The sequence below is a fragment of the Pristis pectinata genome, chromosome 8 (genome assembly GCF_009764475.1).
Source record: "Pristis pectinata isolate sPriPec2 chromosome 8, sPriPec2.1.pri, whole genome shotgun sequence".
Taxonomy (NCBI): Eukaryota; Metazoa; Chordata; class Chondrichthyes; order Rhinopristiformes; family Pristidae; genus Pristis; species Pristis pectinata.
Window position 1 is genome coordinate 68,041,208 of NC_067412.1, and position 23,722 is coordinate 68,064,929.

The window sequence follows — 23,722 nt, forward strand, 5'->3', positions numbered from 1 at the left end:
TGAACTCATTCACAAAAATGTTGTTGCAGGTTGCAGTGTTTGACGTTTGTGAATGAACGTCAAATAAAATCGATTCGTGCATGGAGTATTAAATGTTTATAATGAATTGCCCAATGTTACCGAAACATTGTGAAACAACTGAAAATAAGCTTTATTGGTGTATTCAAGGAATATAATTCTGGTTAATAGGCTGCGCAGGGCCTTTGAACCGAGTACCTTGGCGACTGAACTCAGCCTCAAGACGAGTCAAGAACAGAAAATGCTGAAAGTGAAGATAGAAACATGATCGACGTTTCATGTTGAGGACTTTTCAGCCGAACCCTTCAACTGCTATAAACACGACAACATGGTAGGCCATTCGACAACCCCCCCCCCCCCCCCCCCCCCGCCGCAGCCTACTCTTCTATTCAACAAGATCATGACTAATCTTTCACCTCAACATTTTCTTGCTCCATCCCCAATCTCTGTTTTGAAAGCAATTCATAACAGCCTTCCAAACTCTCATCCTCCAATTGCACAGATATCTTCCCATTTCAATCTTAATTAGCCTATGCGTATTTTGAGCTCCAGTACAGTACTAGACTCCCGAGCCTTGGAAAACATCCAACATCTAGCCCAGTATTTTCTTTCCATCAATGAACAGAAAGGCCTAGCCTACTCAATCTCTCCTCATGTGACAGACCCAACATCCCAGGAACCATTTTGGTGAATCTTTAATCCACTCTATATAGCAAGTACATCTTCTTCAGGTAAGGAGATCAAAACTATAATTCTCCAGGTATAGTTTAACCAAGACTCTACATAATGGAAATAAGACATTTTTATTCTTGTACTCAAATCTTTTTTCCAATGAAGGCCAATGTAATATTTGTTCCTGCACCCATATGTTAACCTTTAGTAACTGATTAACAAAAGCACTCAGGTTCCTTTGAACATCAACATTTTTCAATAGCTCACAGTTAAAAAACCTCAGGATTTCTATTTTTTTTGTGCTTGCGGATAACTTCTCATCTTTCCACATCATTCTCCAAGTGCAATGATTTTGCTCATCCACTCAGCTTTTCCATTAGCCTTCGCATCCTCATCACTGCTAATATTCCCATTTAGTTTCATATGGTCACCAACTAAAGTGGAAATAGGCAAGGGACAATAAGTAGAAAGATAGAGAGGTTTGGAGGAACAGGGGGACCTTGGAGAATATGTCCACAAATGCTTAAAGGTGGCCAGACAAGTCAATCAGGAGGTTACAGTGACATATGGGATGGTTTCCTTCATCAGCCAAGCAAAGTAGAAGGCAGAGAATGTAAGCAGGAAGCTTTTGCTAGAATGCTAGAATTGTGTAGAACATTGAGGGGGGGGAGGAAAGGGGGTTAACAGCTCAAGAATTGCAGAGAGTTCTAGCAACTACATTATGGGAAAGATGAGAGTACACTGGAGAGGGTACAGAGGGGATTTGCAAGGATATTGCCAGGAGTAAAAGATTGCAGCAGCAGGGAAAGATCAGATAACTTAGTCTTGTTTTCTTTGGAACAGATGAAGCTACAGGAGACTTGAGCAAGGAAGTATAAATGCATAAGGGGCTCAGATAGAAGAGATAAAAAGGACCTGTCTTAATTACCAAAGGGGGCACAGATTTAAATTATTTGGTGAAAGGATTTGAGGTGAGATTAGGAACATACTTTTCACCCAGAGTCTGAAAAATCATTGCCTGACAAATCCTCACCACAAAAAGTATTTGGATGTTTAATATGAAGAGCCATGACCTGCAGGGCTACAGACCAAATGTTAGAAGATAGGATTTGGTTGGACAGGTTTTTTTTAAACTCACCTATCACCTGCCTGTTTGTGGTCTTCCCCCTCCCCCCACCTTTTTTCTGGCTTCTGTCCTCTTCCTTTCCAGTCCTGATGAAGGGTCTCAGTCCAAAACGTCAACTGTTTATTTCCTTCCATAGATGCTGTCTGACCTGCTGAGTTCCTCCAGCACTTTTTGTGTATTGCTCCAGATTCCAGCATCTGCAGAATTGTGTGTGTCCAGGTTTTTTTGTTAACTGGCATGGATGTAATAAGCAAAAATGGTCTCCTATTAGGATTCAAAGGTCCTAGGATGTCTCTCACTCTTTTGCCTTATTACACTTTGGAACATGAGAATTACTAATTCCAACAGCCAAAACAAATTAAGTAATTATAGAAAATGGCGGGTTATTCCACTTCTGTAGGAAGAGGAACAGAGGTAATGTTTCAAGATACTTCGTCAGAACTGTGGAGAAGACAAAAGGAGGCAGGGAAGTCTGTGATAGAGTAAAACCTGGCCGACCATGGGGATAAGCTGTAAACAAGGTCATCTGATCAATGAGTGAATGGGAGCAGTTAGAGAATGAGAACAGAGACAAAATAACGGAGGGGCTGCAAAATGCAGAGCAGAAAAACATGCCTGACACGTCAGGCTGGATGTGTCCTTCACTCTCAGAGGACCAAAAAAAGGGGACAAGATAATAAAAGCTGAGTCCATAATCACAGATGGGCGACTAGTACAGATAGAGATATGAAGTTACCTGAAGTTGTAGACTTATTTTAGACTTCTAGCATCTGCAGTTTTTTTTCCCGGATTTTAGCCAAATAATTAGCCAGGTCAAGAACTCTAAAAGCAAAAGAAAATTCAGAATTCTAACAAACTGATGTAATATGTGAAAAGATTGTGGTGAAAAGTACTAACCTGTAATACCATACTACCTCACCTTCCACCCTACCATATTCTACCGTTTTAGCTCTACTCTCACATTCGTCTCTGCACAAATCCGTTATCCCTTCGTCTTTAAAACATGGGCTGTTGTTGGAGTCATCAGCAGTGATTAATAGGTTGCACACAAATCTGGCCAACCAGGCGGAGATGACTAGCGGTATTAGCCAATCGGTGTCATTGGATGCAGATAGAGGCGGGATTTTGTAGTATGATTGGGGAAAAATCTTGACAACTAGTCCGCAACGTAGGATGATTGGCGTCTGCGTTCCATTGCATTGGTGGAACTGAAGGGTGGCTGCTGGAATTGTTGTGCTGTGATTGGTGGACCCGTTGTTATGGTGCTTCGTTTCAGAGTTGTGGTGTTTGACAAAACGACTGCCCGTACGGGCGTTGTAATCTAATTCACAATACTTTGCTTACAGGGTGCGAAATGGCTGCAAAGGTGAGTGGCGGCCCTTCTGCTCCTGTGTTCTGGCCCGTGTGTATCAATGTGTTGAGAGGAAAGCCGGAGCCTTTCTGTCAGTGGGTCGCTGGACACCTGGTAACAATAGCAGGTGAATAATAGAACGAAGAAGAGAATGGGGTTGGAACTGAGAATGGAGGATTTGCGTGAGAATAGTGAATCAGAGGTGAAAACAGGGACATTGCACAATTTTGGGGGGGGGGGGGGGGGGGGGGGGGGGGCGGGGGGTGGTAAATGTTGAGTATTTAAAAAAAATTGGATAGATGCAGGCACCAGACTCAATTTAATGTCAGCTAAAAGGTTCTTGGATATGATTCTGCATTTCCTCTTTGCCCGTTCTTCCCTCGCCCACTCACTCCCGGCACACGGACATGCTGAGGAAAAATGGACAGTAAGGAAGTTTTAAACTGATGTGCTTATAGAATGTGTTGTTGCACAGAACAGTTCTCTATCATTGAATCATCTCACATAAAATCATTAACAGTTAAACTACTGATCTGCTGTCGGCATGGACATGGCCCAACACCAGTTGAACTGCTGTGTGAGTCTCGGCTGACCAGACGAAGCGTAGACACGCCACTGAACAAAGTACCAGAACCAACACTGGTTAATCTTTTGTTGTAGTAAGGCAGCATCTGTGAAAAGAGAAACAGAGTTAATGTTTCAGGTATATGATTATTCCTCAGAACCTCTTCAGCTCTGATGAAAAGGCATAGACTAGAAATGTTACCACTTTTTCTCTTTTCACAGTTACTGCATGACCTGCTGGGTATCTTCAATATTTCTTTGCTTTTATTTCATATTAATTCAGAACTTTATAGCAATTAATTTATAGGATTAGGCCAGATATATGCCAAAAATCTGATAACAATTGTTATTACTCAATGGAATTTAATCATAAGCACAATGGCACAGATATTCTACAGATATATTGTGCCATATACCGTTCATTGTCCAAGTAACCCAAGCATGGTAGCATATTTGTTTTTTTGGATAAATGGTACAACAGAATGAACTGTAAAGTGTCGAAGAATAAGTTACATTGCTGGCTTATTTATTCATTTTTAACCAGTACTCCAAGATGCGGCATTAATAGGCCTCTATTATTTATTCTGTTTCTTGTGTAATTTTAGGAGACAAATGTACCACTGCTCACCTCCAGATCTGGTCACTGTTGAATAAGAGAATTTCATCTATTGTGGTGTGATATCAAATTTTATCTTAAGAAAAGTTGTGTGAATTGTCTTTGAATGTTTTGTCACAAGGTTCACTGATATAGACATGGAATCATACAGCACAGAAACAGATCCTTTGACCCATCGAGTTAGCATTAACTATCAAGAACCCATTTTTACTAAATCCCATTTTGTTCTCCCCACATTCCCTTCATCTCCCTCCTGATCCCATCACTCACCTACACACACCAGGGGCAGTTTACAATGGCCAATTTACTTACTAATCTGCACATTTTTGGGATGTTGGAGGAGACTGGAGCATCCAGAGGAAACCATTGTGGTCACAGAGAGAACATACAAACTCCATACAGGCAGCACGAGGTTATTGGAGCTGTCCAAAGTTTGATCAATGTTCTTCAACCTGAGGCATTCACTCCATTTCTCTTTCCACAACTGCTGCCTGATCTGCTGAGTGTTTCTAGCACTTTCTGTTTTTGTTTCAGATTTTTTTAAATTTTCATTGGCCCCTACGGATGTTGCATATCACAGGTCTTGGATGTCATTATCATCATTACTGTGCTACTTAATTTTGTTTTCATTGTGCTTAAATCTACCATATTTCTTATGGTACTTGCCTCTTCCAAATAATTCTATAGAAAACAATTATTTTCAGGATACTTTTTTTATAATAAAAGTATAAACATTGCAGGCTGGGCATTTATTGGAGAAATTGTGCATTCAGTTGCTTGCTTTACATGAAATGAGTAGAGACTTACTGTAAGCTAGAAGAGCCCATTCGGTACGTAACTTATGATAGCTTTGCATCAAGGATCATGCAGGGTTTATGTTACTGTTCCTTTCTTTCTGTGATTTCTTTCTGTGAATAACAGCCATGTACAAGAATGCACCTGGCACAGATAAAACTCCACACCAAAAAGAGACAATTTAAGTGGTGGATGGAGTGAGAGGGAATTGATAGGAAAAAGTTAAGGGGTGAAAAGTGCTTGCACTTCAAACTTTGTTCCTGATAAAAAAAAATGTCTCACTTTATGACTCCCACTACTTAGACCCCCTTAACCACCTCCCCAGTGCCACCTTCCATACACACACAGCTCCAGATCTGAAACTATCATCTTTGGTTTTATATATTTTCATGCCTCGCTCCTATTGTTTGTGACTTCCTCCAGACCAGTGTCACTCTGTGCAGGTCCTCCATCACTGCTCCACCATTTACTGCATAGAGCCTGCTATCAATATGCCAGAATCTTCCACTGCCATTTCATCAATTCTTCCTTAAGACTTTCCTCTAAAATCCCACACTTAATTGAGCTTCTCAGTGCATCTCTTAATTTTCCTGCATCCATTTTTTGTATCTTTGTTTGTGGTGCTTAGGGATGTTTGCCTTCCATGAAATTAATTTTGTGAATGTTGTTTGTTGGTATTTACAGAGATATTTGCTAACATTGAAAAACATTGATTAAAAAATCACTTAATTTAAAAGACATTATGTTGCAATGTTGCAGACTCCTGTCTATAAAAAAACACCTTTGAGTGCAACAGCACAGAGGAAGAAGCCTGGACCAAAACCAGAAATTACTGAAGATCAAAAGCAGGAAATAAGAGAAGCATTTGATCTGTTTGACACGGATGGCACTGGATCTATTGACGTAAAAGAATTAAAGGTATATACCATTGTGAATGCTTTGCGAAGGGAAGATCTTGCCTCACTAGCCTGATAGGGTTCTTTGAGGAGGTGACCAGACAGATTGATGAGGGTAGTGTAGTAGATGTGGTTGACGTGGATTTTAGTAAGGCGTTTGACAAGGTTCCACGTGGTAGGCTTCTTCAGAAGTTCAGAGGCCAAGGGATCCAGGGAGACTTGGCCGTGTGGATTCAGAATTGGCTTGCCTGTAGAAAGCAGAGGGTTGTGGTGGAGGGACTGCATTCGGATTGGAGGGCTGTGACTAGTGGAGTCCCACAGGGATCAGTTCTGGGACCTCTACTTTTTGTGATATTTATTAATGACTTAGATGAGGGGGTGGAAGGGTGGATTAGCAAGTTTGCAGATGACACGAAGATCGGTGGTGTTGTGGATAGTGTGAAGGGCTGTTGAATCTTACAAAGGGATATTGATAGGATGCAGAGCTGGGCTGACAAGTGGCAGATGGAGTTCAATCTGGAGAAGTGTGAGGTGGTACACTTTGGGAGGACTAACTCCAAGGTGGAGTACAAGGTTAATGGCAGGATTCTGGGTAGTGTGGAGGAGCAGAGGGATCTGGAGGGTTCATAATCCGCAGATCACTGAAAGTTGCCTCACAGGTGGATAGGGTAGTTAAGAAAGCTTATGGGATGTTAGCTTTCATAAGTCGTGGGATCGAGTTTAAGAGCTGCAAAGTAATGATGCAGCTTTATAAAACTCTGGTTAGACCATACTTAGAGTACTGTGTCCAGTTCTGGGCGCCTCATTATAGGAAGGATGTGGAGGCGTTGGAAAGGGTGCAGAGGAGATTTACCAGGATGCTGCCTGGATTAGAGAGTATGGATTATGAGGAGAGACTAAAGGAGCTAGGGCTTTACTCATTAGAGAGAAGGAGGATGAGGGGAGAAATGACAGAGGTATACAAAATATTAAGAGGAATAGATTGAGTGGGCAGCCAGCGCCTCTTTCCCAGGGCACTAATGCTCAATACAAGAGGGCATGGCTTTAAGGTATTGGGTGGGAAGTTCAAGGGAGATGTCAGAGGGAGGTTTTTCACCCAGAGAGTGGTTGGTGCATGGAATGCGCTGCCTGGGGTGGTGGTGGAGGCTGATACATTGGTCAAGTTCAAGAGATTGTTAGATAAGCATATGGAGGAATTTAAGATAGAGGGATATGTGGGAGGAAGGGGTTAGATAGTCTTAGGTGTGGTTTGAAGGTTGGCACAACATGTTGGGCCGAAGGGCCAGTATTGTGCTGTATTGTTCTATGGTTCTATGGTACCCAATTCTTTTTCAGTTGGTTACTTGGTCCACGAGGAAATTATCATTGCTCACTTCCATTGGCGGGTCATTGTTTTGTATGTTTCCTTTGCATGACTGAGCATTATACAGTGATGCATCTAGGCAACTTGTGAATCATTTGTACCAGGGCTGAGTTTGTTACTACTCCAAAATGCAGTTTACACATGGAGATTTAATATCTATGGTGAATTTAATCAAACACATGTACAACATATATTACTGATCTGAAAGCGATACCAATAACATATTAAAACTGCCACATCTGTTCTTGTTCTATGCAATGAAATGTGACTTTCCAATAAACAAGAATCTGCATTTTCTTTATTACTGTGCTGAATTTTCAATAAAGAAGAACTAAGATTCAATTGTTGAATCAATCTACTTGTCTGACAATCATCCAATTGTTCATTCGACTACAAGAAATACATGACTTTTTTCCAACTTATTTTCCAGGTTGCAATGAGAGCTTTGGGATTTGAACCCAAGAAAGAAGAAATAAAGAAGATGATTGCAGAAATTGATAAGGAAGGCACTGGGAAGATTGACTTTAATGAATTTTTGTCTGTGATCACACAAAAGATGGTAATTTCTAACATGAAGGCTTTATTGCATCCTTTCTAAAAACAAAACACTATCATGATTTGGAGAGTTAAAATCTGATCTGTAAACTTGGATTTTGCTTTAGCAAATACAAGAACATAAGAAATAGAGCAGGAGCTGGTCTTTTAGCCCTGAAACCTCTTCCTACCAGTAATGTAATGGCAAATTAGATTTTGGCCTCAATCCCTTTCACCTGTCTATTCCCCATGATCCTTAACTTCCCTTTATTCTGAAAATCTGTCTATCTCAACTTATACTTAATATTGTTAATAAATATACTGAATATACTTAATAATTTGGTCACCATGGCTGTGGAAGGTAAACTGAGGTGGCTAGTTAACCTACAAGTCATCTCAAAAGCCTTCATTGAGTTATGGACTATTCTACATCATAGAAAAGGACAGTTAACTCTGTGGAATTATGTACAATTTGACATATTCTTCTTATGTTAGCATTCAACTATCAGTAAATTTGCTGCAATATGTAGAAGTGCAACTGAATTTAGATTTGCCTGTTGTTAATCCCACTTAAACAGAATCTTAGCGTTTGTGTAACAGTACAATGCCTGAAGATCTTAACTGATGTGTGACAATTATTTCTGATTTTAGCAGAATTGTCAGTTGAATGTTTTTACATTCATTAATTTCCAGGCTGAGAAAGATACAAAGGAGGAAATTCTGAAAGCGTTTAGGTTGTTTGATGATGATGAAACTGGGCGAATTTCATTCAAAAACCTGAAACGTGTGGCAAAGGAACTTGGAGAAAACCTTACAGATGAAGAGTTACAGGTGAATTTCTTAGACATTTGATGAAAGTAAGGACGTCAATTTGCATACTGTCTTTCACATTCTCTGGATGTTCCAGAGCTCTGGACAAACAATTAATTATTGTTTGAAAACTGATTATCTTGTTGATTTGTTTCTGTACTATGAGGCAAAGGCAGCCTGATGGCCAGTATGTATGGCGAGTTCCCTGGTTTCTTTGGAAAAATGCCACATAACTTGTTTCGTGCACTCAAATATCATCTGATGTGGAAGATTGATTGAAATATTTCTAACTGATCTCTTTAACAGTTGAAGGATTTCAGTGTTTTGTTTCTTGTCTTTCACACAATCTAGTTGGAAGAATTGCAGCACTGATCCATCAGGCTGTTCAGAGCTCTCTTAGTTAGATGATGAAGAGGGTTTACATAAATCTTTTATACTCTGAAATTTAGAAAGTTAAGTCATGACTTGAACGTGTCTTTAGGATTTTGAAAGAAACTGATAGAGAGAACCTTTTACCACTGGTGGAAGAGTTTAAGATCTTAAAGGTAAAATCAGGTTGGCTAAGAGAGACATCAGAAAAATTGCTCACTTCCAGAGACAAACTGATCCCATTGAAATTGATTTCAGTTTTTTCCTTGGGTTCTGTTCTATACCAAGGAACTTGTACCAGATTTTTACACTTGCATCAAAGGCAATAAATGTGGTTATGCTTCCATCACATTAGTTTTGAACATCTGCCTCTTTTTTTCCCCTCTTGCTGCACAGGAAATGATTGATGAAGCAGATCGAGATGGAGATGGGGAAGTGAATGAGCAAGAGTTCCTTCGAATAATGAAAAAGACGAGTTTGTACTAATGTACGAATTTATGCATGTCACATGTGTTTTACTTGTATGCATGTCACATGTTTATTCATGTCTGTTTTAAAGCATGCTTATTGAACAGGACAGTGGATAGAGGCAACTAACCTGATGTATGTGTGTGTGGAAAATAATAGCAAAATGACTTTCCAATGCAAACAATGGAAGGAAATGAGTTACTTAAGTAAATTTCATAGATGAAAAAAATTATTGAAGATTTGATTTTATGGGATATAAAAGTAATTTTAAAAGGAATTTTGCTTACATCTTAGGCTATAATAAACAAGCACCTTTGTACCATTACCATTTTTGTGAAGCAACTTTCACTTCTGTACAATTGTCTGACATTTGAAGAAACATGGATATCGTTAAAATTTATTGATATTTTTAGTACACTTTACATAGAACATAGAACAGTACAGCACAGGAACAGGCCCTTCAGCCCATGATGTTGTGTTGAACTAATTAAACTAATAATTAAACGTCTTACTAAACTAATCCCTTCTGCTTACACAATGTCCATATTCCTCCATTCCCTGCATATTCGTGTACCTATCTAAGAGCTTCTTAAATGCCTCTATCATACTTGCCTCCCGTACCACCCCTGGAAGCACATTCCAGGCGCCCACCACTCTCTGTGTAAAAACAAAACTTGCCCCGCACATCCCCTTTGAACTTTTCCCCTCTCAACTTAAATGCATGCCCTCTGGTATTAGACATTTCGACCCTGGAAAAAAGCTACTGGCTGTCTACTCCATCTATGCCTCTCATAATCTTATAAACTTCCATCAGGTCTCCCCTCAGCCTCCGCCACTGCAGAGCAAACAACCCAAATTTGTCCAATCTCTTCTCATAGCACATGCCCTCTAATCCAGGCAGCATCCTGGTAAACCTCTTCTGCACCATCTCCAAAGCCTCCACATCCTTCCTATAATGGGGCAACCAAAATTGAAAGCAATGTTCCAGATGTGGCCTAACCAGAGTTTTATAAAGCCTGATGCCTAGACTAATAAAGTATGCCATTTGCCTTCTTTACCACCCAATCAGCTTATGCAGCCACTTTCAGGGAGCTATGGACTTGGACCCTAAATCCCTTTGTACATCAATGTTATTACGAGTCCTGTCATTAACTGTGTACTGTCCCTATACATTTGATCTCCCAAAGTGTAACACCCCACACTTAGCCAGATTAAACTCCATCTGGCAATTCTCTTCCTATATCTGCAACTGACCTATATCCCACTGTTGTATCCTTTGGCAATCTTCTACACTATCCACAATGCCTCCAATCCTTGTATCATCTGCAAATTTACTAATCCGTCCACCCACTTTAACTTTCCATTTTTCCAGATTAGATATCCAGCTCTGAGAACTATTTTCTGCACATTTAAATAACCAGCAAGAGATTAGAAAAAGTTACATTAGAGTACTTCCAAAGTACAGGTTGCACAAATATTTATGAAGGAAAACATTTGTTATATGCATTTTGCAGACCAATTTGTATTAAACTTAAGTAAAGACTACTTGACAGATTTTATAGACATTCAAGCATCTCTGACACAAATGGAGATGGATAAAAAGTGATGCTGAGATAGAAGGTAATTTTAACCTTCAGAACAAGTATATTTGAGTAGGATGAGTAGGGTAATTTTTCTTAAAAATTTTTAAGAAAATTCCAGACAACCTCAATCCACCTCATACCTGCTCAGTTTCAATTTTAACAGAGGCTGAAGAGGAACATATCAGGTATTGGATCAGTTTGTAACAGTTTTTAAGGAGGATGAGGATTTGTTAACCTGTTTGGCTGGCTTTCCCATGCTCCCACGAATCAAGGCAGATAAAATAACATGGGATGGCCAGATCCAGAAATGCAGTTTGATTATTGTTTGTGGGTCACAAAGGAGCAGGAGTGTTTCCACCTGGTCCGGTAAACTTGCCTGCTTCTGGATCTAAGATGAGCAGCATTAACCCCACTCACCTGTCACCACCTCTCTCTACTATACACCCTTTCCCTAACACACATGCATGCACACAGACACACGCTCTCACTCTGGAGACCAGAGCGTCTTCTGCCTTGGCTGTGGTTCCAATGCTGCAGGCTTTTCCAACTGACAGGGTTGCCAGCATGCCAGTCATGCTGGCTGTCAAGGTAGAAACCTGCACAAGGCATTTAAATTATGTCCTTCCGCTAAATTTCCAGGTTTTCTGTTCAAAACCACCTCCTCTTTATGTAACTATCAAGATGTAATGAAGGCTTTTACAGATTTTGCACACATACATATTACGCATTTTAAACGTGGAAGTCCCAGGGATCTTTAAAGAAGAATTGGACAAATGTCATCTCCATCTACACTTGGCTCGACTCATTTCCATCCCAGTCAGCACCAGATGCTGTTAAAGAACATTCAAGTTGCGGTGGTCAAGGAGGTATCTTTTGCAAAAACTAAGTGACAATATTTACAGTAATGGTGGGTAAATGCTCAAGAGTTTTGTGTGTTTAATTTCTTGGGGAGAGGGTGGGGAGAGGCATGATGGAAGGGCTTTGTGTACCAAATTATTTTTTTCCCCCATCGTATCGATGAAAGAATGGCAACATGCTTCCAAGTTAGAACACTTGTGACTTGGAGGGGAACCAGCAGATGGCGGTATTCCTAAGCACCTGTTGTATTTGTCCTTATCGACAGTGGTTGTAAGTTTAGGAGGTGCAATGTAAATATCTCTGGTGAGTTGCTGCAGTGCATTTAGTAGATGGCACACGTGGTGGTGGAAAAAAATTAATATTTAGAGTGATGGATGAGATGCCAGTCAAGTCCTAGATAGCCTAAAGTTCCTTAAATGCTGTTAACGAGCTGTAGTCATCTAGGAAATTAGAGATTATTCTATCACATTTCCTCTTACATCTTCTAGGTGATGGAGAGACTTTGGAAGTTTCATTATTTGAGTGACTCACTGCAGGATGCCCAACATGTCCTTATAACTACTATTTATGTGGCTGGTCTCCTTGAGAATAGTGACTCCCAGGATGCTGATGGTGGGAACTTCAATGATGCCACTGTCATGGATAAGTTGTTAGTATCTCCCTTGTTTGAAATGATCAGTGCTTGGTGCTTATGCAGTGCAAGTGTGACTTGTGGCCATTCAGACTCTGCCTGAAAATCATTCAAAAAGCAGCTGAAGGTGGCAGGGTCAAGAACCTTGCCTTGAGTGACACCTCCAGGGATTGTTCTGGGGATAGAAAATTGACTTCCAACAGTAATGGTTAGCATAACGCTATTGCAGTGCCAGCAACCCTGGTTAATTTCCCACCACTGTCTGTAAGGAGTTTGTACATTCTCCCCGTGTCTGCGTGGGTTTCCTCCAGGTGCTCCAGTTTCCTCCCACATTGCAAAGACGTACAGGTTAGGAGCTGTGGGCATGCTACGTCGGTGCGGGAAGAGTGGCGACACTTGCGGGCTGCCCCCCAGCACATTTTCAATAATGCAAAAAGACGCATTTCACCGTGTGTTTCGATGTACATGTGATTAATAAATAAATAACTATCTTTTGAGGTAGATATGAGTCCAGCCAGTGGAGTGTTTTACCAGGGCTCCTTGATGCTGTGCTTGGTCAAATGCTGTTTTGAAGTCGACAGTCATATGCAGTGGAAATCGGTCCTGAAATTCCACTTCTTTTGTCTTTGTTTGACCTAGACTGCAGTGAGGTCAGCACTTGAGTAGTAATGGTAAAGGCAGGGATTGTGACTTTGGAACTCCTGATCAATTGCTTTCATATTCTTTTGATGTATATGAAATGAAAAATTGTCATTCAGTCATGGAAAACACCAGAATGATTTGAATAACAAACAGTTTATAAAAAGTGAAATGATTTTACTGAAGAACAAAATCCCTGTGATCAATTTAGTTTTTTTTTATATGCTCGACATTTTTAGTCCTCAATTCCACACCCTCTGGCCTTTCTGGTAGATGCTCCTGGATAGCAGTAGTATTGTGTAGGCAGAGTACCCTAAAGGTCGTTTACTAGCACTTGGCATTCCATGTCTTGCAGTCGTCAATTATCTTTACACTGTCACTATTCAGTGTTCCAGCTTGAGATATTTCAGGTCTGGATTCCACAGAAAACTTGTTTCAACCTCTTTGGAAATGGATTTGATTGATAATCTGATATAATTTAACTTTGGAATTATGCAAACAGACAGCAGTGACGTTGGACAGCATCTTGAAAGGCGCCCGGTCTGTCATAGGATTGTATAGCCCAGCACCAGGGCTGTCAGCCCAACAGATTTATGCTGGTACAGTTGCTGTTCCTCTGAGGACGCTCTGCACTCTGTGGTTATTGGATAATTCTGCAAACATCAGGCAATCCGCAGTGTCCATCCAACTCTATCACCTACCTACAAAGTGCTGTGTGATGTTTGTTTGGAGAAAAGTCTGACATAAATACAAGTTGTTGATTTTCTCAGATTTATATTAGACTTTGCAATAAATGAGTTAAAAATTACTGTGCATACTACAGTTGTTAAAATATTGTGATGTATGTAACATGTTAAATGGACATTGAGGGAGAATATTAAGCGTAATGAAGTTATGGGCCTGAAAATTCACAGGTTGTGAGCTGAGTAGTCAAGAGTCCACCTTTCCCTCTCCAGGAGATCTTCTAGTCTTTTTTCACCTTTCCCTTTGCACTTTTTGTGACTTTTTTCATTTACATAAAAGCTTCTTATTCTAATTTCCAGACTGTACCTTACTTTGAGAATCACCTGTGTCCTTCTGAGCAAGTTTGCAGACTTGGACCAGCCCTATGTGGATGTAAAAATGTGTGAACTTGTGGTGTATGTGCTATGTTTATGTTCCCATCCTTCCCTACTCCACCATTTCTCCACTTTAGCAGCTTGTTTTTAGAGGTTTCCAGTGACTCGACTGGGACTTACTATAAAAATGTAGATAACTAGGTCCCAACTTACACCAATGAATCTATTGAGGAAATTCAGCCTCCAATCCTCCCAAATACTCCTCCTTTACACATTCAAAACATGTAGAAAGACGGGAGATAATGCAAGGTATGAAAGTATGAGGAGACTTGAAAATGTACCGCCAATTCATAGCATAGTTGGTAGTCTTCTTGAGAAGAATATGAAAAGATTTATTAATGGTACTTCGGGAATATTGATATGAAAGGCATTTGAGCCCCTTCCATCAGTCCCCATCACCCAGTTTCTTTCCCTTACTCCATCTGCCCATCACCCGCATATTCCTCCCACTGGGTCCCCTCCCCTCACTGTTTCCACCTGCCCACCCCACCTGCCTTATTTGGCTCCATGCTCCATCTTCCTTTCCTATCAGATTCCATCATCTGCAGCCCTTTGCCACCTCCACCTCTCACCTCCCAGCCTCTGTTGCGACTTCCATCCTTCCTTCCTCCATCTGCTAATCACCCCTCCTCACCTGGATCTATCGCTTGCTAGCTCTTGCCCCACCCCTTCTCCTCGCCTCTTTATGGCTGGCTATCTCCCCTCAACTCTTTCTGTTCAGGTGAAGGGTCTCAACCTGAAAAGTCAACTGTCCATTTCCCTCTACAGATGCTGTCTAACCAGTTGAGTTTCTCCAGCAGCTGGTCTTTTCCTCTTTACTGTATGTGTAAGTCAGAGCTGCAATATGTCAAAACATTCACAGTCTTGTTGGATTACACTCTGCAGTCCAGCTCATAACTTTATCTGGGTCAGTTTGACTGATATCAGTGGGTGGCAGGTCTGTTAGATACTCAGCAAGCGAGCAGACCAAGAACTTGCCCTGGGATTGGTGGACAAGTTTTGTGTATCAGTTTCAAGTCAGCAAGGTGTAATTTTCAGCAAGGGGATGGATGTGGAACATTGCCCAGAATTGGGGAGTTATTTCCCAGTCACTGGCTGCAGGTTTGCCTTGGTCCTGTAGTCAGATGGTGACATCCACATAGTGTGTGTGAATGAGGTACCTCAACTGAATTTGGAGTGCTTTTTTTTCCAGGTGTGAATGTCAAATCTGACTCTCTATTGGTGTCTGGACATATTATTCTAAAAATAAGTCAGGTAGGGTAAACCGTACAAATACTCAGGCCTGAATAAGGTTCAGATGGCTGCTGTTGGGTTGGGTTTGGGTTAGGTTTTAATTTTTGCTTTCACACCAAACCAGTTTTAATCCAATTTGCTACTTTCTCTTGGATTCTACTTTTTTGATTAATCTTCCAAGAGCTTGCAAGAATCTTAATTTTCTTTTTGGATTATTACCTCCTAACCTTAATTTCAGTTTGGTTAATGATTGTTAGTCTGCCTTGTTAGCATGCTTACTGTTTATTTTGTCTTTGGATTGGGAGTTGTATGATCACATTCATTTTTCACTTAAAATCATATGATTTGTTTATTTTGGGAAATCAATGCTAAAATGTTCCCACCAACTTGGTGACCATCGATTGAGGTGAAGTACCGGTTTGTCGGTCAAGAGAATTTCGGCTTTCTATGGAGCAGAAAAGTATTGAGGATAATTTACTTGGTACTGTTGCTTTGATAACTGCTTAGACAAAAAGGATCTCTGAACTGCTTTGCTCCAAGTTAGCCTTGTGATTTGACCTGTGGTCTTGCACACACTTATTAAATTATTCATGTATCGTGATTAAGTCTGAGGAGGATACTAAATTATGAACTGGTGTAGTCTATCTCTGCCTTTGAATATTCATCAGATCGAAAGCATCAGTAAGAAAGCTCCATTTCTTTGTTGATCCCTCAGTTTCTTTCTTTGGTTCTACTTTTGCAGCTGCTTTGTGCACATATTTGTAATCTAGTAAATTCTCAGATTTCTTGAAAGCCTTATCTGGTCAAAGAGCCAAATGTGTACAGAATTCTTGTATCTAATGGAGTGATGTTTGCAATCCAAACAAATTTTAAGTATTGACATAGATTTCTTAAAAGGTCCATGACTGAGGTATGTTTAACTCACTGAATGGTATCACTTTATTGGAGGCAGAACTACGTTCAAAGAATTAAGGCTATATGTTTGATGGGAATTCTTATTCTAACCACGATGACTAGGCAAGAGTGTGCATCACACTTATTTCTGAGAACTGTGAACCTTCATTCCATCCTGAACAATGAAATTTGAATGTATACCTTTAATGAGAAGTAATTTTGTATTCTTATAAAATCTCATTTAATCTACTGATCAGTAATTTTAATAACGTCTAGTTCAATTTTCACTTCTATTCAATTTTAAATATGCAGGATTAAAAACAGGAAATATATTTAATAAAAGGCAAAGTACTGCAGTTGTAAATAGACTTCGTGTGTTCTTTACCTATAGATATTAAAGTTGCATAACATATCTTGTTTTAATTCTAGAGGAAATAATGGGTTCTCTTTGGCTATCTATATTACATTACTCAGCACTTTTCCTCTCCAGATTTTTTTTTGCATTAGATAGAAAATTTTGTGAAAGACTCCAATTAACTAACCAGATTAAAGTGGCACCTGCCCAGTCATTAGGAATAAAACCATTGCAATATATGGCTAAAATTAGTTTATTTGAGCAGGACAGTTAATTTATTCTATGGATTCCAAAAATAAGCAACTTTAGATAGATTGAAATCACAGTAATTCAATTTATGAAGGATGCAAATGAGCTGTGCAACTCAGACGATCCTATTCCCTGTTAGGTATCTACAATGGGTGATTAATTTGTTTTGGTTTCCCATTATACCATTCTGGGAAAAATCTTGATGCTGCATTTGGAAAAATAAAAGGGTACATGCAAAGGAACGTGGCCTGGAATAGATTCTCTGATGTCTATAATTGCTTTAGTGGAAGTTCTTTTTTTCTGTCAAGTGTTAATGTCTTCGTAGGAACATATAGTATATACGGCACAAAACAGATCCTGAAGCCATGTCATGATCGTGCCACATTTACATTTTGCTCAAACCTCCTTTCTCTCCTCAGCTAGATCTGTCAGCAGAACCATCTATCCCCTTCTCTCTGATGCAGTTCTTCAGCTATTCCTTAAATGTACAGTATCAATTCTATTCAATTCAGTCACTCCCTGTGATATCAGGTTCTTTGTTCTCACCACTCTTAGGATTAAGAAGTTTCTTCTCAATTCCCTATTGGATTTCATGGTAACTATCTGGTAGTGCAAATATCTACACTCTATCAAAACCATTGATAATGTTATAGACCTCAATTAGGCCATCTCTCAGCTGTTTTTTCTCAAGAGAAAATAGCCAGTGTGTTCATCCTTTCCTGATGTGTGTAGCCTCACAAGCCTGTTATCATCATTGTAAAACTTCTCCAATGCCTCCATCACCTTTTTATAAAGTGGCTACCAGAACTATATGTATTATTCTAAATGTGATGTAGTCAAGATTTGAAATGGATTTGGTATAAATTTTCAATTCTGTCCCTCTTGACTGCTTGGCTTGCTTCTTTTAGTTTTTTTTAAAAAAGCTATGGTGCAATATTTAGCAATTGTCGTATTTGTACTGGAAGATATTTGTTCCTCCACACTAGCTAGATATCTATCTCCCACCAAATCTCACTACCTTGTGTTTATAAAAAATTCATTACCAATTATTGTTGATGTCTTCCTGTAACTTGGTGCATTCCTCCTCAGTATTGATTATTCACCTTGGTACAGTACCAAGTCAACCCCAGAGGACATATCTTTGGGTCTTGCCTTTAAGCATGTTGCAGCTGTAGAGTTGCAGAGGCAGGAGCATGAAAATAGTTGTCTGGTACATCCTTTGGACACTGCTGTTGTGAATCCCATTCATCCAGTCAGCTACTTAGTCTTTCTACAGTGGATTATTTCTCGATTATAAATTTGTTTCCTAACCACTTCATCTAATTACTGTTGATTGTGTATTTTACTAAATCATTTGTTTAAACATATTTATCAAGTTATTTCGAAGGAGCACTGTTACTAACTTGCACAGACTAGCCTGGATCCTGCAGGGAAAAAATTGCAGATGTTTTGGGAAAGGACAGGGGTTTGAGATGAAATGAATACTTATTTCAAAGAGCTGGGAAAGATGCATTTGGCAAAGTAATCACAATTGTTTCAAAGAATGCATCTCAATGAGTCTGTAAGGTATAAATTCTTATTTAGCATTGTCCAGGCAGGATAGAATTCTGCCCCTCTTCGGGCTCTGCAGAATATAACTTCAGTTTGACATTGGTTATAACGTTTATGTCAAATACCTTCCATTTTTAATACCTAGAAAGATAGGCAACTGTAGTTGGACATCAAGTTATTTTCTTCAGTTCTTACAATAAGGTTATTGCCCCAAATGCTATTTTTCTATACTTGTAGATCCCTTGTTTATATTGATGACTTATTTTATTGAGCATTTTGGAGAAGGACGAAGATGGGGAGTGTATTTGTGTACATCTCAGTAAAATGAAGTGTATAAACGAGTTGTATCATGACAACAGTAATTGTAATTGCAGCCGTGTTGTTTAGTAACCTCCACATTTTGGATTCTGCTATACTTATAGTCGTCAAGAATGTTGTGGTTATGTACACTGATTTTTTTTAAAATGACATTCTGACAATTTTATGCTAGGTTTAACCAAGACCAACCTTGAGTCTAAATGTGAGTTAGAATTCAATTTTTACAACACTGCTGGAATTTGAATATTTATCTATTGGATTATTCAACACTCAAACAATTTTGTGAAAATGAAAAAGAAATCTTGTTAGTTGGCGTTCCAACAATACTGATATGCTTACCTCAGTATTTTGTTATCCCAGAAAACTCTCCTGGAAGATTCAATACAATTAGTGAAAGGTGCTGACTGACCATGAAATTGGTATAGTATTGCATCTGATAGGAGGGTGGGTTTCACTTTTGTTGTCTACTCTGTTGAATGTCATCTGGTGTAGGTGAAGGCAGTGGGCTGAGAAGGTGCAAAACTTTCAGGCCTATTTTCTCTCCAAGCCCTTTTCTCAGCCAGTTGTGCTTTCCCTTTCACCTTGCCTTGGCCCATACTCTTATACATAGTCAGGTTCCAGTGGTCCTGACCATCAACAGCAATATCTTCTGAAAATAATTCTATAGCTTTATTATGTCCTGCTCTAAGGAATTTCTTACATTGATCCTATTCTTCAATCCAACTGTTATCTATCAGTGTATCCCACTTGGTGATAATAAATGCAATGTGTACTCATTAAGCAGATTAAATTAAGACTATATGGGAAATAACCCAGACTCTCAGGGTGAATTGGGATAAAATTGTCAAAACTCTGAAACGCAGCAAACATGCACGATAGTAACATAATAATTAATTCTGGAGAAAGCTGCTAATTTTAAAAGGTCATTTGCAAACTAAGCCACACTGCAATGTACATTTGCTCATTACTATCACGTACACTGTAGTGTGAATATAATGCATGACATTATATCTAAAGAATAATTGTAAAAGCAATTCAGACTTGCAAAAAATCTGGATATTCTAATTTATTACGCATTTACATTTGCTACATTTGTTTTGGAGCGGCCATTGTCAAAGTGGACAGAGTCAGAGTGAGTGGCTTTGGCAATACAGGCTTTGGCATCAAGAGGCGAAGGCCATCTGCAACAACACGTGAGTAGCTGGTAAGTAAAGGTAAGGTTTACTGTTATTGTTATAATTTTTAAGTAGACTACAGCTAGATAAGAAAAATATAGTTTAGATGGAGGGCAAAGCGATGTGCTGCAATGCATGATATGGGAGATAGTGGACCCTGCTGTGGTGCACAGTGACCACATCTGCAGTAAGTGCATGAGGCTGGAGGAACTTCAGCTCAGAATTGATGAGCTGGAGTCGCAGCCTCAAACACTGCGAAGCATCAGGGAGGGAGAGAGTACGTAGATGCTGTGCATCGGGAGGCAGTCACCACCCCCCCCCCCCCCCCCCCCCCCCCCCTTAGAGCAGGTACTTCTAGGGTCCAGGAGGCAGATAGATGGGTGACTGTCAGGGGAGAGAAAAAGGGAACAGGCAGACAGAGCAGAGGACCCCAGAGGCTGTTCCCCTCAAAAACAGGTATTCCGCTCGAGGGGGATGACCTACAGGGATCATGCAGCAGTAGCCAGGTCTCTGGCACTGGTCCTGCTGCTCAGGAGGGAAGGGAGGAGAAGAGGAGGGCAATAGTGATAGGGGACTCGATAGTCAGGGAAACAGGCAGGAGGTTCTGTGGACATGAGCGAGAACCCCAGATGGTACTGTATGCTGGTTAGGCCACTGGCTACAGAAAGCATTTACAAGCTGTGATACTTGCCAAAGGCGGTGTTACTAAGTACTGACCATGCAGGGTGCCCAAACTTCTGCTTTGGGCCCTTTTCCTTTTTTTTGTTATTTTGAAACTGTAAAAGATGGAAATAAATAAGTATTCTTGCTTAAAATATTAAAGAAATGTGTCATCTTTAACTTTATGCCTTTTGGAAATCAGGTCATCTTTTACTCACTTAGCTATTCACAGTAACAGAAATTTTGACCAGGGGTGCCCAAACTTTTGCATGCCACTGTACCTGGTCTCTGCACAATCCCCTGAATGTGTGCTGCAGGCAGTGATGGTTGTTATTATTATGTAGTTATAATAAAGAACTGCAGTACCCAGTAGGCAATGCAAGGGGTCACATGGGGGAACAAGGAGTGGCTGTGAAAAGAGAGAGCAAGCAAGCCACTCTGGTGTTCGTTAATAAAATGTTCAGATGTTAAACCCACACAAAGTTTGTCTCTTGATGAAGAACAAACATAACAATGGTTATGTATTAAATTGTCAACCAGCAGTCAGTGTGACCCAGGCCATTTCATGCAGGCAAATGCAGCAAAGTTTAGAAAACAACTTTTTTTGATAATCAACAATACTGTAAAGGAGCATTTAACTGCTTTCCAATGATATTGCGTGTTTTAATAAAAATTACACAGTAAACAGAAAATTGTTTTCCTCTCCAAACTGTCACTGTAAATACATACCCAGACTCTTCCTTCTACTTCTCCTTCTACAAGAAAGCAATATGTTGTTAAAGTCCTATGTTATTTACTAGTTTCTGCATCTATGTGCAAAGTGTGCTATATAATTAATCAAAGTGATTAATAAACTAGCTAGGGATGTGCTTTTAGTTCCAAGGCTCTCATCAATCATCCATTACAATTTAAAAAAAATCATGCTTAATAGCAGTATTGATAATTTAGCTGTTTTGCACTTAGTAAGTTCTGCATTTTTACATTTTAACTCAAAAGCTTGGACAACTGTTTTAACTGATGTATACAATTAGGGAGGTGCTTATCATATTAACTAGACAATCCACATTTTATGATAATTATTCAACCATCTCATGCAGTTGACATTGTGCAAGTTATTTTGTTTCAATTTATGCAGGCACAAATGCCTTTTCAAGGTCAATATTTGAACCGCTACTTCCAGTGCTGAATCATCTGTGGTTCTGACAATTGTGTAGCTTCTGTTAATTATACTGAAAAACAGGATTCTTTGTCAACTTCATGCAATTGATGGAAGACTTCTCTGCAAGTGATTGCTTGAGCATGTTATATAGGTAAACATTCAGTCCAATATTGAGTTAGTGATCCATTCTCTGAGGTACCCTTCAACAGAAGTGACAATATGCTTATGCGATGTTTGCCTGTTCAAAATGTCTCAGAGCCTGCAATGTTGGCTTCAAAAGAATAAGATCAAATGGTCCCTTAAGACTTTCCATTTCAACTGTTTAAGTGTAGTTTGGACTACTTCTGTTGCATCATTTATGGGAAACCAGTTACCAGAGAATTAAACACAAGTATTTAATGGACTCTATGTCAGGATTTCTGAAGCAGAAAACATAGTAAGGAATTTATCTTTTAATCAAATGCAAAACAAATGTTAGCTATCTAAATATTTTTTTTTATAAAACTTTTCAAAAATCTGTTCTAATAAATCACAACACAGGATTAAATACAACTTGCTGATTGTAAGGACAAATTGCAAAATAATAGAGCATACAGGAAAATAACATTCTCCTCACTTGAAATTTCATTGTAGAATCACCTAGAAAGAAAGGATACAAAATAACCAAAGTATCCCACTTAGTCAGGATGGGTTTTAGTCCATGGGCATTAATGATAATTTTACTCTTTTCACATTAGTGAGGTGGCCCTAAAACAAATCTGGAGCTCTCCAGCAAATAATCATCATCAATTTGGTTGCACAATTGCAAAGGATCTGTAAATCTGCCATTGCTTGTAACAATTCAGCATTCTGCAAATTTAGATAAATGTGAATCTTATAAGAAACAGGCTAATTGTATAGGTTTGATTCCCAGCAATGAACAAAATGGACATAAATAGGAAAATAGTGTTATTGAGTTCAGTTGTCATTGATAAAACATTCTTCCTAATTTACTCTCCTCTTTCTTTGAAAACGATCTGTTCTGCCAACATCTGGTTTCACTGGCAGCTCTCTGGTGTTTTATCAAAGTAGGCATTCTTCAAAAGATACAGAAGAATCACTAAGTTCATGTCACATTTGGCTGTTTCAATCATTTTCAAAATGTATCAGAAGCCAGCTGGGTTGGTTCCAAACAAGATTAAAATACTCCACCGTGGTCTCAAGACATCCCAAAACACATTCCTGCAATGAAGTACTTTTGAATTGTAATTATTGTTAAACAATTGGGATCTAGCAACTAATTTGTGTAGGGCAAGGCCAAAGGAGGCAATAAAATAAGTGACACATGTATCATGTTGGTTGAGAATATTGGTCAAAAAAAATGAAGCAGAGCAAAGGGTAGGAAGTATTTGATGGCTAGGTCATGAAAATGCTTGCATTTAAAAATGGCTGACCTTTAAGGAGAATCATGTATACTTGAGGGAGTAGAAAAAAAGGAAATGTGGTAGGGTGGGAATAGGGAATTGGAGTAGGAGAAGTCTATTGTGAAGTATAAACAACACTGGAATGAACAGCCTTTTCTGCACTGTAGATTACATTCATCCAATTCTGTGTAATCCCTGGCACACAGCAGAAATAACTTGGCAACAATCAGGAGTGGGCTGATTTTAAACCCCCTTCCAAGCCCAGATTCAAAGCCAAGTCCACTAGTCCATGACAGGAGCAGAGATCAACTGAT

General features: G+C 39.5%; 1 protein-coding gene across 3 annotated transcripts; it reads left to right on the forward strand.

Annotated features, from left to right (window-relative positions):
• Positions 1-7: 7 nt before the first annotated feature.
• Positions 8-9,907, forward strand: cetn2 (centrin, EF-hand protein, 2). Of its 3 annotated transcripts, XM_052021601.1 has the most exons (6): positions 8-349; positions 3,163-3,182; positions 5,902-6,060; positions 7,832-7,960; positions 8,629-8,766; positions 9,511-9,907. In XM_052021601.1, the coding sequence occupies exons 2-6, from the start codon at positions 3,171-3,173 to the stop codon at positions 9,598-9,600; spliced, it is 528 nt and encodes a 175-aa protein (XP_051877561.1). In that variant the 5' UTR covers positions 8-349; positions 3,163-3,170; the 3' UTR covers positions 9,601-9,907. The 3 variants fall into 3 exon arrangements, with proteins under 3 accessions (XP_051877561.1, XP_051877562.1, XP_051877563.1); XM_052021602.1 differs by lacking the exon at positions 3,163-3,182 and having other exon boundaries at positions 9-349; XM_052021603.1 differs by lacking the exon at positions 8-349 and having other exon boundaries at positions 3,170-3,294.
• Positions 9,908-23,722: the final 13,815 nt, after the last annotated feature.